Source organism: Arvicola amphibius, chromosome 3 (genome assembly GCF_903992535.2).
Source record: "Arvicola amphibius chromosome 3, mArvAmp1.2, whole genome shotgun sequence".
In the NCBI taxonomy this organism is placed as follows: domain Eukaryota; kingdom Metazoa; phylum Chordata; class Mammalia; order Rodentia; family Cricetidae; genus Arvicola; species Arvicola amphibius.
The window spans coordinates 143,476,527-143,494,034 of NC_052049.1; the positions used below are offsets into that span (position 1 = coordinate 143,476,527).

A 17,508-nucleotide genomic window follows, 5' to 3' on the forward strand; every position below is an offset into this window, starting at 1 on the left:
GGCTGGCCTCAGACTTACAGAGATACACCTGCTTCTGCCTCCCAAGTGCTGGGATTAAAGGCATGCGTCACCACTGCCCAGATAGACTGTTTCTTAACAGAAATTTGGACATTAAAAAGTAAATAGTGAACACCATTGTGGAAATTTGATCCAACATAGTCATTTATCCTGTACAGAGATGTCTGTTGAGGAAGTTAGGAATGGATGGAATGGAAGGAGGACTAGATGTAGAGATCTCATCCAGGGAACTATTGTAGTTACCCTGGAAGAGATTACAGGCATAGAGTGGGAAAGAAAACCAGCTAGAGAGGCTCCTTGAGCGTGTGCAGTGTTAGAACGTAGAGAAAATGTAGAAAGAAGAACAGGTGTGGGGCTGGGAGGATAGGAGCAGGACAGAGTGGCAGATGACTCTGGACTCAATGGATTCATTGTAGCTGTTTTTCTTGTCCCTCTGTCTGTCTTTGTTGTTTCTTTGTTCTCCCTATCTTCATCTTAATTTCATTATGTATCCTACCACAGAGCAGATTCTTCTTCATTTAAGTGAGACCAATTCAATGTGTGGCATACCTCATTTCTAATCATTATAATAACCTATACAGTAGTTGGAGAGTTAGCTATAATTAAAGTAACAGGGAATCAAGGTAATTGTCTTAGTTGTACTATTATGACAATAATCTTAGGCATCATAATTTAAAAACTGTTACATTTTTTATTGTGTGTTTAAATTCATGTGAATGTGTGTATACAGATGCATGGGTATACTCATGTCACAGCGCATGTATGGAAGTCTCAGGACAGCTGTGGAAACCATCTCTCTCTTTCTACCATGTGGGTCCCAAGGAAACAGAATATTGAGCTTGCCAGCAAGAACCTGTAGCTACTGAATCATCTCAATAACCCCCAAAATTCAGAACTTTAAAAGAACATACATTTAGCTTAGCACAGGGGTGTGTATACACCTTAGTTTCAGCTATGAGAGAGCCTGAGGCAAGAGAATTGTTGGAGTAGACAGGGGACAAGATTTACTTCCTGCAGGTTTGTGGCTAAGAATAAAGACTGAGGAGCTACTGTAACTAGCAAGAGCCTTTGCACTGTGTCCCCTCACAGTGTGTATATGTGTGGTGGGACAAGTACCTGTATGTGTTTGGAGTCCAAAGGACAAGCTGAGGTGTTCATGTTCCTCAAGTCCTGCTTCTTTTTGTATTGTTTTGTGACAAGCTCTCTCACTGGCCCAGAACTTAACAAGTAGGCTAGCCAGCAAGCCCCAAAGATTTGTCCATCTCTGCCTTCCTGGCAGAAAAATTGCAAGCATGTGACACCACAATGGGCCTTTAAAAAATGTGACTATGGGTGTCTTCCCTGCATGTATGTTTGTGTATGATGTTTATGCCTGGTACCCACAGAAGTCAGGAAAAGACATAAGATCCTGGAACTAGAATTAGAGATCATTGTGAGCCAACATGTAGATGCTAAGGATTTAACCTGGGTTCTCTAGAAGAGCAGTCAGTGCTCATAGCCACTGAGCCTTGTCTCCCAATGGACATTTTTTAAAGTTTGTTTTTATTTTTTATATTTCATGTACATGTTTGTCTGTGTATGTTTGTGCACACGAATGCAGTGTCCACAGAACCCAGAAGAAGACCCCAGCTCTCCTGGACCTGATCCCAGCGCTGGGGAAAGTATCATTTCAGCTGCTCATTCACTCCGTTAGCTCAGCTTACAACTGTTTGTGCGATGGGTTGCACTATCCCATTGTAAGAATCCAGGTTCAAAATTAACTTAACCTTTATTGCATAGAGTTAATGTTTAAAATGTTTAAAATATTGTTTGTCTGGAGCCCACACAGGAGGGTCAGTGAGATGGCTCAGCAGGTAAAGGCACTTGCCAAACAAGCCTGAGTACATGCCCAGAACCATAGTAACGTGGTAGGGGGAGAGACTGACTCCAGAAAATGCCCTCCAATCTCCACACATGGAGTGTGGGACACACAAGCTTGCACTTGGGTGTGTGTACATGTGCACGCGCGCACGCACACACACACACACATGGGGGGGGGGAGGAAGGAGGAGGAGAAGGAGATTTTTTTAAGAAAAAGGGTGCATAACAGCCTTAGTTGGGGGTGCTGAAAATTGTGTACCACATCAGGATCTGGATAAGCTAGGTAAGTGTGATATTTTCTTGGTGTCTGTAACTTCAGCTAACCCACCTGCATCTCCAGTTGAGAAGTGGAGACAGTGGACCCCCAGACCAGCTGACTAGCTACATTCCCTCAGTGGTGAGCTCCAGATTCAACCAGAGGCCTATCTCAGAGAAAATGGAGAACAGTCGAGGAAGACCAGACAACAATCTCTGTCCCTCACATGCACCCTCACACACATGCAAAGATATAAAAATTAAATAAGGGGAAGGCTGAATTAAAGATGTTGGATATGGGGCTAGGAAGGTGACTCCGTAGTTCAGAGAGCTTGCTGCTCTTTCAGAGGACCAGAGTTCAGTTCCCAGCACCCATGTTGGGCCACTCACCTGTAGCCCCAGCTCTAGTGGAGCCAACTTCCTCTTCTGGGTTCTGAAGGTGCCAGCACTCACCTGCACATTTCCACACACAGATATACACATATGTACTTAATTTTCAAATCAAATCTTTAAAGAAAAAATCTGAAACAAAAACCATGTTAATCCATGATAGGTTTGTTACTGGTGTTTCTTATAATCAATTTATTGAAGATTTAATTTTTTTTACATTTTATAAGAAAACACTAGTTTTGTGTGTATATATGTAGTATGTATGGACGTGTGTGTGTGTGTGTGTGTGTGTGTGTGTGTGTGTGTGTATATATGATGTGCATAGGGAGGGTAGAGAACAACTGTGGGCGGTTGGTTCTAGGGATGAAGTGTTAAGACTCTCAGTGTGAAGAAGTGGAAGATTCCGGGTGTCACAGAGTTATCAGGACAGTTATCTGAGTTCAGCTGTAGTGCCACTTGGCTTCTTCAGCCTTCCTTTTCTCCTGGTCACATTAGTGGTTAGTGCCCCAAGTTTTGGAGAAGGTTGTCTGAAATAATCTGTTCACCCATGGAAAATGGATGACATGAACCCATATAGATGTACGCATGTGCCCATGGCTCTAGGCTGCATGCCAGCATCTTGCCACAGCTGAATGTGTCAGTGGCTTATGCAGCTCTGGACAGAGAGGGAATTCAATAAGAGATCAATGTAGAGCATATAGAATAGAGGCCTTTCACAGGCAAGGTCGGGAGCTCTCAGAAGCTGTGGCAGGTGAAAAGGAGAGGACAAAGGCATGCCTGGTGGGTGGAAGGAGAATGGAAAGGACAAGAGCTCTGTAGACAGGAATTTGTCTGGGGTGGAGAGGCCATGCAGGAAGCTGTAAAAGCTGAGCTGACCTGGGACTCGGGCAGCATCCACAGCAGAGTACCTGTCACATTGTCCAGTTAGAACAGCTGGCTCTGTGTGACAGCTATGACCATAATGTCAAGCTTGAGGGGTTATAAGTGGTTTAATTAGGAAGCCAACCAGTGAAGAAGAGGGATAACAGAACCTTTGTACCCTAAGGGTTATCATGGAGTAGGTTTTCAGTAGGATAGATCTGCACTGGGGTAGGAGATGGAACAGAGCACAGGTTCCCTTGCTTCTGTGCCCTGTGCTTGCAGTCTGTCGGGATCTGGGGCTAGGCTGGGACTTGGGAGAGCCATGTTCTTGAAGCTCTGACTTAAGTCCACTTCAACTAGGAAAGTAAGCAACTTATGCATAGTGAAAGCCCTAGCTGCTTGGGAAGATCCAGAGATGAAATAGGCTCCCTCACCACTAGGTGTGCAAGGACAGGCCACTGACAGTTGCCAGTGCAGTGTTTGAAGGCTTTCGGGAGTGGTCGAATTAGACTTCCTCAAGATTCTTTCAGCCCTGTGAGTTTGTGAATCTCTGCTCTTCAGAAGCAGTGGAGCTGGTTGTGCTTCAGCATTTGAGAAGTAAAGGCAGGAAGATCAGAAGGTTAAGGATAGCCTTGACTATGTAGTGAATCTGGGGCCTGCCTGTGGTAAATTAGAATTTATCTTTAAGTTTCTGTTTTTTTTTTTTTTTTAATGAACCAACAAGAAAATAAAGGGAGGCAGAAGTAGCTCGGAAAAAAACTTGGAGAGATCGCAGCCATGCTTCCTGAGAGATGCAGGGTGAGCAGAGCCTCTGACTGCACCAATACCTGCCATGCCAGGGCCACTAGGCTGTTGTTGCACATGCTGTTTGACTTATTTCTATAGTCTGCCAAGGTAATAGAAAGATTCCTTGTCTCTCATAGCACAGAGTAAAATCCCAGAGCTGGGATTTTAGACCTAGGATACTACCCTTAATTAGAGATGGCATTTGTTGTTGGAGGCAGTGATTTGGGTTTTGCATTTGGGGGGTTTAGTTTTTGATTTTTTGAGACTGGGTCTTGCTATAACCATTAGTAACCTGTAATTTACTGGGTAGTCTAGGCTGGCCACAACATACAAAAGTCCTCTGTGTTAGCCTTCTGAGTGCTGGGATTATAGACATGTACCATTGCACCCAGCTCACATGAGTTCCCATTGAATACTTTAGGGTTAGAAGTGTATCTCAGTGACAGAGTAAGTTAGAGTAGCCAGGCCTAGAGCTGCACACCTGTAATTTCAGCTCATAAGAGCCAGAGGCAGGCCAGAAAGTGGTGGTGCACACCTTTAATCCCAGAACTTAGGAGTCAGAGGCAGACAGGTCTCTGTGAGTTCGGGGTCAACCTGGTTTAGAGTGAGTTCCTAGAGAAACCCTGTCTCAAAATAAACAAACAAAAAGAGGCAGAGGTTAGGAGTTTAAGACCAACCTCTACCACTTGTGAATTCAAGGCCAGCCACCCTATCTACAATCAATTAATTAAAAATTAATGAATGAGGATTATAGCTCAGTTGTAGAGTACTTGTAAGCATGGCAAAGTCCTAGCTTAGTTTGTGTATGTTCCTGGGTTCACAATGATAGATAAATAAACAGTAACACTGTACAAGTGATGATTCAAGTGATGGAATTTTTAATGCAATTTTTAATAAAAAAAAAACTTTCCTTTTTTAAAATGCCAGATGCCCTGGATGAGTATTTTGAATATGACGCAGAGGAGTTCTTGGTCTCTTTGGCCTTGCTGATAACAGAAGGACGGACACCTGAGTGCTCTGTGAAGGGTCGTGCAGAGAGTTTCCACTGCCCACCAGCGCAGTCTCGCTTCCCAGGAACAGCCAGGCATGAATGCAGCGACAAGCTGGCCCAGGTGAGGACCGGGCTCCATTGCTATTGGGGTCTGTCCTTTGTGTAAACCTCTTCCAATTTTTTCATCCCTACCATTCTGTCACAGTGGTGTTTGTATTCAAGTGGGTGCTTGAAAGTGCTGTAGGTGACGCCACTAAGGGGAAGGGAGGCTGGCCAGCCTTCATTGCATGATTCCCTTCTCTCCTCTTAGAGAGTCTTCCCTGACCCTTCCAGTTCGCATTCCTAATGTTAGGATGGTTTTCCTACGTTACCTATTTCCCCTGTATGTTTTTCTTTTAAAAATTTATTTATTTTTATTTTAAGTGCAGTGGTGCTTTGCATGTATGTCAGGGTGAGGGTTTTGGGTGCCCTGGAACTGGAGTTACAGACAGCTATGAGCTGTCCTCTGGAAGGGCAGTCAGTGCTTAACCACTGAGCCATCTCTCCTGCTCCTCCCCTGTAATTTTCAATGGTAATAATTTTTGTTATCAATACTTTAAAAAATGTTAAAACATTTCCATAAGTAGTACATATTTTTTAATTTTTCTCAATTATTTCTTAAATATATTCTTGAACTTTAAATTTCTTGTTGTTGTTGTTGTGAGACAGGGTTTCTCTGGGGTAGTCCTGGCTGTTCTGGACTGTTCACTCTGTACAGCAGGCTGGCCTCAAACTCAGAGGTCCACTTGCCTCTGCCTTCCCAGTGCTGGAATTAAAGGCATGCACCACCACTTCCTGGCTCACTTTTTTTTAAAAATTTTGTTTAGTAAATATGAGTGTTTTGACTGCATGTATTCTATACCACTTGAATGCCAGATGCCCATGGAAACCAGAAGAGAGCATCAGATCCCTGGAACTGGAATTACAGATAGTTGTGAGTCACCATGTGGGTGCTGGAAATTGAACCAGGGTCCACTGGAAGAACAGCCAGTGCTCTCAAATGCTGAGCCATCTCTCCAGCATTCTAATTTTTAAACTTAAAAATACAAACTTTAAAAAAATCATGTTTCTTTTGATTATTTAATGAAAATAAATTTTTATGTTTTAGTCTTTAGGTTTCAGAATCTTTTCTGTGAACTGGTAAAATTGACTAGGCACATTGGGAACACTCAGTGACCTGTCAGACTTTGTATGTAGCTATTCTTTCCCATAAAATAGAGCAAAATTACTCTTCCCAAGAAAATGCACAGCATAAATGTTGTACAGTGAGCCCAGTGCACAGAGCAGCATTTAACAAGAACACGAGATGGCCAAACCTGAGCAAGCACTACCACATGTCACGCTTCTTATGCAGATGTCTACAATTAGAGTTTTGAAATTTAAATACAAAATTAGGACAGTTGTTGAGACATTTGTTTATTTTCATTTTCTCTTAAGTGTCGCCAAGCCAGACGAACCAGATCTGAGGTCGCACTGTTGTGGAAAAATAATCTTCCAATCATGGTGGAAGTAATGCTCCTGCCAGACTGCTGCTACAGCGACGAGGGCCCTAGCGCAGAGGGGATGGATCTGAATGACCCCGCCATTAAGCAAGATGCACTGTTACTGGAGAGGTGGATCTTGGAGCCAGTTCCCCGACAGTGAGTTGTTAAACTTGGTCTCAAGTTTTCCAAAACCTCTTACACCTTACTGTGATATTGCATCTTGTCTCTGAATCCTTCTTTTTATGTAGTAAAGATGAGATACTTACTGTGTTCACTAAGTAATTCTGACACCAAGTGACATTAGGAAGTGCATGTGTGTGTTCCCAGAGCACACATCCCAGGAGGCATTTGTCCCCACTTTTCTCCTGCAAAAGCAGTCACTCTTTATTTGCTGGCCTGTGATTGTACCTTCTTCCTCCCCTTAGGAGTGGTGATCGCTTCGTTGAAGAGAAGACGCTTCTGCTGGCTGTCCGGTCATTTGTATTTTTTTCTCAGTTAAGTGCTTGGCTGAGTGTTTCTCATGGTGCTATTCCACGAAATATCCTTTACAGGTAAGTCTAGGGGAAGAGGGACAGTACATAGCCACTGGCCAGTTCACTGAGTGGTGTCTTACCTGTGAAAAGCGAATTTCCTTCATTTTTAAATGAAAATCAGTAGAAGTTTTTATCAAAACAAGTTAAGAGAGTAATATTATGGGTAATCTTGTTAGGTTAAGTCTCGTTAAGATGGCTTGGTATGTTAAATTTGTGTAGAATAATGTTTTGAAAGCATTCAAGCTTACTTTAGGAAGCCAATCCAGCCTTAATGTCATGATAAAGTAGAAACAGAAGCCACATGGGTTTGTTACTTCTTTTGATGAACGGAATTTTCTATCTAAAACACACAAACATTTTTGGACATAGTACTGTGTGCCCACATCACCAAGGATGCTGGGTAGGAGAATTGTTGAGCAGTGAGTTTGAACCTGAGCAAAATAGCAAGAACTTGTCTTTAAAAAAAAAAAGTACATGTGTGTGTGTGAGTTCCTTTATGCATGTGTGTGTGATTGTATATTTGTATGTGTACATAAATAAACATGCAGACTGTAAAGCAACTAATATTTTTATGCAGGTGAAGTTTCTAAATTATCTTGCTCAATTAAAATGAGCAGAACCCACTTAATAATAAATGCAAAGTCCTTTTTCCTTTCTATTTTGGTAAGTATGATTAAATTATAATATTCTTGAGCTCTTGGTGCTTAAGTTCTTAAAAAGATATCTCAGCTGGGCATGGTGCCTCGTGCCTATAATCCCACAGACAGCTAAAGTAGGAGGATCGTTGCAAGTTTGAAACCAACCTGTGCCGTGTAGTAAATTCCGGGACATCCTGGGCTACAGAGTGAAACTCTGTCTTGTTTGTTTTATTTTTATTTTTGTTTTGGGGGGCAGAGTTTCTCTGTGTAGCCCTAGCTGTCCTGGAACTCATTATGTAGACCAGGCTGTCCTCAAATTCAGAGATCTACCTGCCTCTGCCTCCCAAGTGCTGGGATTAAAGGCATGCACCACCATGGCCCAGCTATGAAACTGTCTTAAAGAACAAAATAATAAGAACAGCCATTACCAAGTACTCTGTTGTGCCATGTGTTGGTTTTGGCAGTGGCACGCATGGTAAAGTGCTGAATGTGGACCTTGGTGGGAATTAGTGCATAGCACATGGCTGCCTTTTCCCCTGAAAGTGTTGTACAGAGGCAGAGGGCTGCTTATGACTGACCTGTGTTGTTTGGCCCTAGAATCAGTGCTGCTGATGTCGACTTACAGTGGAGTTTTTCACAGACTCCAACTGAGCACGTGTTTCCTGTTCCCAACGTCTCTCACAACGTGGCCTTGAAAGTCAGCGTTCAGTCCCTGCCCAGACAAGCTCATTATCCAGTTTTGACCTGTAGTATTCATACTAACATTCTCTATGAGAAGAGAATTCAAGAGCAGGAGCTAAAAGCATATCAACACCGCGGCCCTGGTGAAATAGAACATTGTTTTCCCAGCAGCTCCCAAAGTCTGTGCAGCAAACACACATGGACCGCAGCACCCGTGAGTGCCCTGCATGTAAGAAGTGGTGTGACTCCTGAGTACACTGCAGCCATTAGAAATGTCAGGCTCTGCCCAGTCACAGGCAGCAAGTCTGACCATGGGGCATCTCAAGACAGTGTCCTGGGCTTCAGTGGCACCACGGGAGAAGTAAGGTCGTCACAGGAGGTGTCAGTGAGAACTTTAAAATCACTCTCTTTGATCGATTCCAGTGTCTCCAGCTGTCAGAGCTCCCGGCAGGCAGTGGGGGAGCCTAACCCTTTAATTGACTCCTTGATTCAGGATCGACAAGAAGTCATTGCCAGGATTGCTCAGCACCTGATTCACTGTGACCCCAGCTCCTCTCGTATGTCTGAACACCCCTTCAGTACCCCAGAGTCCACCTCACTTAGCTCCAAGCTTCACCGCATTTCCCAGGACAGTGAGAGAGTGAGGAGATGCAGAGAAGGATCTTTTGGGAGCCCAGAGATTAGCACCACAGAAGACGCCAGTGAGGGGAAAGGGAGAGGGAAGTCGGAAACTCCACAAGGAGAAAGCTGCACCTCTCACAGCCCTTCCCTTCGCCAGCCTGCCGGGGAGGCGAACCCACTTATCGGCTCTTTGCTCCAGGAGCGACAGGACGTCATCGCCAGGATCGCGCAGCACTTGGAACACATGGACCCCACGGCTCACATTCCCCGGCCTGCGTTCAGCAAGCATGACTCCAATTCCATTCCTTCTAAAGTGTTCAGGAGTTCATACAATGGCAAAACCTTGTTGAAGAAGAACAGAGAGAATGCCTCTGTTTCTGCTTCACATGCAGAAGTGTCCTTACTGGGAGACAGAGGGGATGGGAAAAGCCCAAAACCTAATAAATGCTTCCGATCTTTCACATATGGTCCCCAAGAAAAGCCTCTGACACATGAAGTAAGAACTCAGCATCAGATGCATCCTGATGACATCATTCACAGCACTGGGCAGGAGGCACAGAACAAGGCTGCTGGCTTAGTAACGTCCTCTAATATGTCTCTCTGCAATGAAAGTAAGTTAGGTTTGATTAGCAGATTGGAAAGTACACCTTGTAAATCACAATTTAAGGAACTTGAGATGAGCTGTGAAACTGAGAAACAGTGTTCACATTGCAACAGTATTGACAAACAGATTTGCACAAATAAATGTGCAGAGAAAATAAATAACGAGAATTATAACCCAGGATCTCTCAGTCATCTCCAATGCGATGATTCAAATGGTATTGACTCACAAATAAAAGTTACTATGTTGGAAATGTCTGACTGTTTCAGTAAGTACAAAACTAATTGTTCAAATAAAGACTCACAAAGATCAAAGACATGTGAGCAGAGCAGTCACCTTAGCACAGAACATGACCTCAGTGATGATACTGAAGGCTCCGGGTGTACAGCCTCAGACCAGCTGGAAACTGAGCAGGAGGAAAAAGAAGATTCGCTCGATGGAAAACCTCAAAGGAAAAGTGTGAAGCACTGTTTGTCTACGGGTGAAAGACTGAAAAATGCAGACATATTGGTAGGTAACATGTAATATTTCGAACATAATTTTCAACTACTGGCTGTTAACCGTTTCACAGGACATCTGGCCACAAAGGCCCCAAGGTGCTTGCCATCTGTAGATGCCCAGTCTGGTATGGCAAGCCTTCTACAGAACTACTTATATCCTCACCAGCAGCCCACTCTAGGTAACAGCAGTAGATCACGGATCTCACGGTTTAAAATGCAGTGTGTGGTCCCATTTTTAAAAACTGCAATTACAGGAGTCAGTTTTCCCAGGCACTGTGAGGTCTGTCGCTTCCACCTTTCAGCAGTTGCTCTCCCTCAGCACCGTCTAAAGGCCTTTACGTTTGGCCTGTAGATGCAGGAATGAGTGCTGTTTATAAAAACAAACAAACAGAAAACCTCGTTGATTTCTGCATTCTTTACAGCCTCCTCTTGGTGACGTCACATGATTATAGAACACTCAGTTCCTTTTGACGCTTTGCCGTGGGTCAGGCACAACAGTGGGGGAAACTGAGGCTCCAATTGTTGGATGTGCCTGGCGCTCTATCATCCCCAGTGCACTCCTTTCCCCCTTTTCAGGTTTCTGGTAATCCAGGGTTCTACTGCTCCCTTATATTAATCAAGGACAAATCTGTGGGCTGTACAAGTCCTCGGTTCCCTTGGATTTTTCCTGTTGGCTTTGTAATTTGAGTATTGTAAACAATCGGTAGACAATAACCAGGAATCAAGCAGACACCCCATCAGCCTGGTGTGTTTTCAGGCGACTCTGGCCTGGCATGGATGCTGCATAGCAATGAGTCAGGCTGTCTGCAGGAGTTCCACTGAGTGGTTAATCACAGGACTTAGTTCCTGGTTTTCCCCCTCACAGCTTAGTCCTTGAGTCACACCAAATCAACCATATAATTCTGAAAATGATAATCTTCTTTATAGTGCATGAACCTTTAACCTACTGCTTAAGTAGGAAAGTACACCCTAAAAGTTCAATAGTCACAAAGACTTACTGTGGCCTTAACAACACTAGATGTTTTTGGAGAGGCACAGTGGAGCATGCCTGCAGTTCCAGGATTTTAGAGCTCAGGGAAGAGAGATGTGGGCTCAAGGCCGCCCTGTCAGGTGAGCAAGCCCTTCAAGAGTAATTTGGATATGTTTTTTGTTTTGTCTCTAGCACTGACATGTTTGTTCCTGGGTTTATTTTTCATAAAATTGTGCCCCACTTGCCATGTGCTCCAGGGCCTCCAGCACACTGTGTGAGTGTTTGTCTGCCCAAACCTTCCTTCTCCTCTGGTCAGGCTTTCTTTTCCCACAAGCCGGAAGGGCTAAGTAATGTCCTGGTCACTAAGCTGGGAAATGTTAGAATTGTGGCCAACTCAGTCTTTTTTAGTTTTTATTAATATTTTTTTTTGTGAATTTCTGATCTTTGGGTATAAATTTGTCCAGTTTGTAAGAAGTCCCTGCTTTGTGAGACTCACGCAGTTGCCCAGGCTGGGCTCAAATGCCCTGGGCTCAGCAGTCCTCTTGCCTTAGCCTTGTAAGCCACTGGATGGCGAGCATATGCCACTCTTCCCTCTTTCCCTGTTTCCTGACTCAGCAGACACACTGGATGGTAAGCATAAGCCACTCTTCCCTCTTTCCCTGTTTCCTGACTCAGCACACACACTGGATGGCAAGCATATGCCACTCTTCCCTCTTTCCCTGTTTCCTGACTCAGCAAACACACTGGATGGCAAGCATATGCCACTCTTCCCTCTTTCCCTGTTTCCTGACTCAGCAAACACACAGTGCTGTGACTGTGTTTCTTGATTTATACTAGTTTTTAGGAAAGTTTTTTTACTTTTATTTTATGTCTGTGGGCATTTGCCCATATGTATGAGTACCACATGTGTGTCTGGTGTTCACAGAGGCCGGAAGAGGGCACTGGATCTCTGTAACTAAAGGTACAGATGATAGTGAGCCACCATGTGGGTGCTGGGGACCACACCTGAGTCCTCTGGAAGAGCAGTAAACGCTCTTAACTGCTGAGTCATCTCTCCAGCCTGTTTTATATTTCTGAACTTGTCAAACCAAATTAAATCCCCTAAAAATGGCTCTTGTTATTGATATGGTTTTATACTTTACAGTCTTAACTTTGTTTTCCAGCTTTGTTTTTCATAAGTTAAAACAGTTGATGCTAGATTGTGAGTGAACATGCTGGTAAAACACTTGCATTGGGCACACTTCAGAACTTTTGAAGCAAGATATCAAAAACAAACACTGTTTTCTGTGCTGATGTGTATGTGTGTATGTTCATACATATAAAATAGAAAGGGCTCTTCAGCTTTCCCACCAAGGGTATGTACCTCAGACTACATTAGGAATGAACCTACAAATTTGCCATTATTTGGATATTCTCACTAAAATCTAGTACTTTTTCCGACAGAGGGATACACTGAAACATTCAAGTGTCTGGAGAAAACATAATTTTCATTCCTTGGATGGGACATCAACCAGAGCCTTTCACCCTCAGACAGGGTTGCCTCTCCTCTCAAGTCCCGTAAGTGCCCTGCGTTCCCTCATGCCCAGCACCTGCAGGCAGCAGGCATGCTCGCAAGCACCTCAGCTAACGTTAATTGAAATGTTTCAAAGCTTGTGAAATAAATTTTCAGTTAGAAAACCTTGTGGGTTTTAAAAGTACATTTGATAGTTATATGATAATATTGGGAAGGACTATAAATGGAACAAAAATAAAATGTATTTCATTGGTTATTGTAATTTTCCCAGTTCTTTTGCTGAACGTTTTAATTGTTACTACGTGTAAAAGAAAAGATTTTAAAAGATACATTTTTGTTGATGGAAATTCCTACAAAATTTTTTTTTTTTAGTCTCAGCAAATATTGGCACCAGCAGCAGTATTATCTAGAAGCTGGTACAAATAGTTCCATAGTTTCAAGTGCAGTGGTTAAAGGCGTGAGGTGTTCAGAGACAGTAAACCAATGCAGGAGGCCCTGGGTTCCATCCCAGCACCAGTTGGGAGGGTGAGGCTGGATGACTGTAAGTCAGGGCTATCCTGGGCTAGAAAGTGAGGCCCTCTCTCCAAAAGGTGGAGTTATGTTTGAAAGAAGACATCTGGATATGAAATTATTCTCCTTGAAGTGTTCACACACACAAGCATGCATATACACACCTATGCATGTACACCCACACATAAACACATACATGCACTCCGTGTGGATAAACTAGTAGAAGGGAATGGGATGAGTGGAAGTTTAGTAGGTGCAAGACAGATATTTAGCAAGAACCTAGCATGACAGACAGAAAGGGGAGGCAGTGGTAACCCTGAAAGGGCCATGGACAACAAAGTGACCTGCTCAGGCTGTCCAGCAGAAGTTCAGCCACGGACCAGTTAAAGCATGGAGCATGAAGAGGAAAAGGAAGAGCTTCTGAAGCCTGAGTCAGGCTGAGAATTGTACAGACTCATTCATATTTATTTGTTTTTGTTGGTTTGTTTTATATGGTCTGGTTCTGGGACACATTTGATTCAGAGATGTTTTCAGTGGTATTAAAAGGTTGAACCCATTTGAATAAGCAAATGCTAGGAAAGTGCCCTACCAAGCTTTTTCCATGGTTTTTTGTGGTCTGGGGTGGTTGGCTTTGAGGCAGAGTCTCCCAGAGTTTTCCATTCTGGCCCTGAGCTTCCTGTCCTCTTGCCTCAGCAACGTATGCGGTCTATTGAGTTGCCATCTCTCCTAGCCATAATTTCATCTGTTTCTTCTCAGACCAGCACATCAAATTTTTTATGCATATCTTATATTAATTCCAAAAGCAGACAAAATTCTCATGTTTTATCTGACTATCTTTAATTTGCCCTTAAGTAGAGCTTCATTTTTAATGTGTTTTGATAAGTGGTTTGTGGGAAATATAATTTAGTGTATGCTGGTGATTGAAAATCCAGAGCACCATTTTTTAAAGCCATTCTCTGAAAAGTATTACATTTCTTGGGACTTTTACAGTGGATAGGATGCTAGCACTCTCATTTTTCCCCTTTTAATTTAAGCTCTTAAGTGGTATAGGCTCCACACACACACACACACACACACACACACACACACACACACACACCAAGTACACAGATATATAAGGTATACAAGTAAAAGTCCTGGGATGGAAAGATAGTTCAGTAGGTAGTGCTCAGCTCACAAGCCTGATGAGCTGACTTCTGATCCTCAGTGCCCATCAAGAGCACCCACTATAGCATGTGTCTGTAGTCCTGGGGATGGGAGGCAGAGACGAGGGGAGAAGGGGAGCTCTGGCATTTGCTTAATCACAAGTCTAGTAGCATCAGTGAGCCCCAGGTTCAGTGAAAGACCTTGACTCATAAAGGGAGGTAAGGAATGACTTAAGAAGACGCCTGACATTGACTTCTGACCTCCACACGCATGCATATCTGTAAACACATGCTTGCACTTGTGCACAAATTCATACAACACAAACACACATGAGTAAGAGTCCTTGTACAGAGACACCACATAAGCTTTAGTTTTGGGGAAAGCCTAGTTCCATTTAAAACATAGTCAAAGTGCTTTTATGAGTATCTGGGGTTTTCCCATATTAGTTAATAGAATGAGAATGAGAGAAAAATATGTGGTAAGCCTCATTATTTGAAGTAAACTGTTAATTAGAGAAATTTTATTACTTTAAGGATATGCTTTGGGCCAGCGAGATGGCTCAGCAGATAAAGGTGCTTGCTGCCAAGTCAGATGACCTAAATTCAATCTCTTGGGCCCACATGATGGAAGGAGAGATCTGACTTTGTGTGTGTTCTCTGACCTCTACATGTGTGCTCTAGCATGCATGTACTCACACATGTACAAAACAGGAAATAAATGTCATTTAAACAATATGCTTTGGCTGGAGAGATGGCTCAGTGGTTAAGAGCACTGGCTGCTCTTCCAGAGGCCGAGTTTAATTCCCAGCAACCATATGGTGGCTCACAACCATCTGTAATGAGTTCTGGTGCCCTCTTCTGGCCTGCAGGCATAAATGCAGTCAGAACACTGTATACATAATAAATGAAATCTTAAACAAAACAATATGCTTAACTTGGATTTTCTGAGTGTTTTATTAATTTAAAAGGTAGTCCATTAAACAATACAACTAATTATTTTGCCTTTAGGTTCCTCAAAGAAAAACACAGTCGGGTTGCTTTGATCTGGACACATCGCTACTGCATCTGAGAAGTTTGTCCTCCAGAAGGTAACGACTCATAGAGTGTGTATGTGTGTGTGTAAAACAATGGCACAGCAGACTGGTGCAGCATACCTGCTGACTCTCAGTCAAAGTGAGGTAAAAATATATATTTTTTCCTTGGGGCTAGAGAGACAGTGCAGTGGTTAAGAGCACAGGCCGCTCTTGTAAAGACCCTGGTTCAATTTCCAGCACTCACATGGTGGCTTGCAACCATATGTAACTCTAGTTGCAGATGTAATCTGACCTTCTTATGGCCTCCACAGACACGAGGCATATGTAGTGCACAGATGTACATACAGACAAAAGACATAAACTTTATAAAAATCAAAATTTTTTAATTAAAGAAAAAGGAAGTCTTGTTTTCATCATGATGTTGCACACACAGTGAGCCTCACTGTGCACTTGTCACTGTAACTAGAAACACACCAGCTTATGGCTTGACATAGAGGCATTCATTGTCACCGTGACCAGAGACACACCAGCTTAAGGTCTGAAGTCGATTCATTCATTTCTGATCCTTAACTTCTGTCTTCTAGCCACATCGCCTCCCTCCCTTCTTCCTTCTTTGTCAGCACTGGGATCCAGCCGAGGACTTCATATACAGTAGTTAAGCATTCTACCACTCACTGGGCTCTATCTCCAGCCCTGTAATTACAGTCACATAATTTTGCCTTTGAATTCTTGTTTTCAGCTGTAAGTGAGATGGATGTAAAATTCTGAATATCATACATTTCCAGTAGCTTCCGCTCTGTGATGTATTATAAATTATATCTTGAAACTTTTCAGTGAATGTTTGTATGTATGTATGTATGTATGTATGTATTCTTTACCAAATATTAGCAATAGAATATTTAATACGAAATTTCACTACAAATTTTGTCTTAAAATTTGATAACATTAATTTTATTATAGTAGTTTGAATTTCTAATTCTAATCAGCTTTTACTCCTTTTTACAGATGTAAGTAAGAAAATACTGCAGTTAGTGTGTTCTTTTTTCCTTTTTTTTTTAAACAGCTCTCGACCATGTCTGAATATTGAAGAGGATCCAGATGCTCATGAAAAACCTTTTCTGAGTTCGAGCGCTCCAGCAATCACAAGTCTTAGTCTCTTAGGAAGTTTTGAGGTAATGCTGTTTTGAAACTGTTTTAGGGGTCGAAGTTCCCCAAACTAGGACTATTATGTTTTCACCCTTTCTGAAAAGGGAATAAATGGTTAGACTCTTTCTCCAAAGCCTCGAAATTACTTTTCATGCCCTTCTCAAGTGGTCACTTAATTGAAGGGATGCTCTGCACACACCATAATGTGTTCATTGGTGAGTTCTCATAAGCTTGTGAGGGGCTTGAGAGAACGCTGACTCACTCAGAGGTGGTCCCCGGGCATGAGCACCAAATGGGTAGTGAGAGATTTTCCACTCTGGTTTCTGCACCATCGTGTCTCTTTCTAGTGCATATTTTCTCATTTTTTTTTCAGGTAAACAAAGCCCCATATATTCTACAACAGCATTTTTTAAAGAAGCAATAATTTTTCAACATGACAAATGTTTGGCTTAGCTTTCTAATGGAACTTCTTATGTGGCCTGTTTAAGTCCTTCTAGCACTTTCTATGGGGGGCTCTCAGGGCCAAATACCTTCTATGGTAGAGTGTTTTGTTTTGTTTCAAAATCTGGCCTATTTTGAACATACCCTAGGCTAGCCTTGAACTCATAGAAATCCTGTTGTGTCAGATACCCAGGTGCTGAGATTACAGCTGTGAGTTATTATAATCATCATTTTTCTTTTTGAGACCCGGTCTCTCTACGTCACCCAGCCTAGCCTTGAACTTACTCTCTAGCACAGTCTGGCTTCCAAGTGGCTACTCACAATACTCTGGCTTTAGTCTCCCAAATGTAGCAAATGCATGCTACCATGGAAACTAGAAAATATAGTCAAGTATTTTCTTAAATAGAAAATAAAGTTAAGACTTACCAGTGGTGGTACACGCCTTCAATCCAGCACTCAGGAGGCAGAGGCAAGTGGACCTCTGACTTCAG

The 17,508-nt window shown here is 42.8% G+C and overlaps 1 protein-coding gene across 6 annotated transcripts in view; it reads left to right on the forward strand.

Annotated features, from left to right (window-relative positions):
* The window catches only part of Fam214a (family with sequence similarity 214 member A), a 69,759-nt gene that overhangs the window by 42,553 nt on the left and 9,698 nt on the right, over positions 1-17,508 (forward strand). For all 6 annotated transcript variants that reach the window (XR_005284557.1, XM_038321167.2, XM_042054631.1 and 3 more), the window contains 7 exons: positions 5,098-5,282; positions 6,638-6,840; positions 7,110-7,235; positions 8,453-10,268; positions 12,672-12,785; positions 15,405-15,484; positions 16,494-16,602. Coding sequence is in view for 5 of the 6 variants with exons in the window: in XM_038321167.2 (XP_038177095.1) it covers positions 5,098-5,282; positions 6,638-6,840; positions 7,110-7,235; positions 8,453-10,268; positions 12,672-12,785; positions 15,405-15,484; positions 16,494-16,602 (2,633 nt within the window). In the remaining variant the exon portion in view is untranslated. The remainder of the gene's footprint in view (positions 1-5,097; positions 5,283-6,637; positions 6,841-7,109; positions 7,236-8,452; positions 10,269-12,671; positions 12,786-15,404; positions 15,485-16,493; positions 16,603-17,508) is intronic.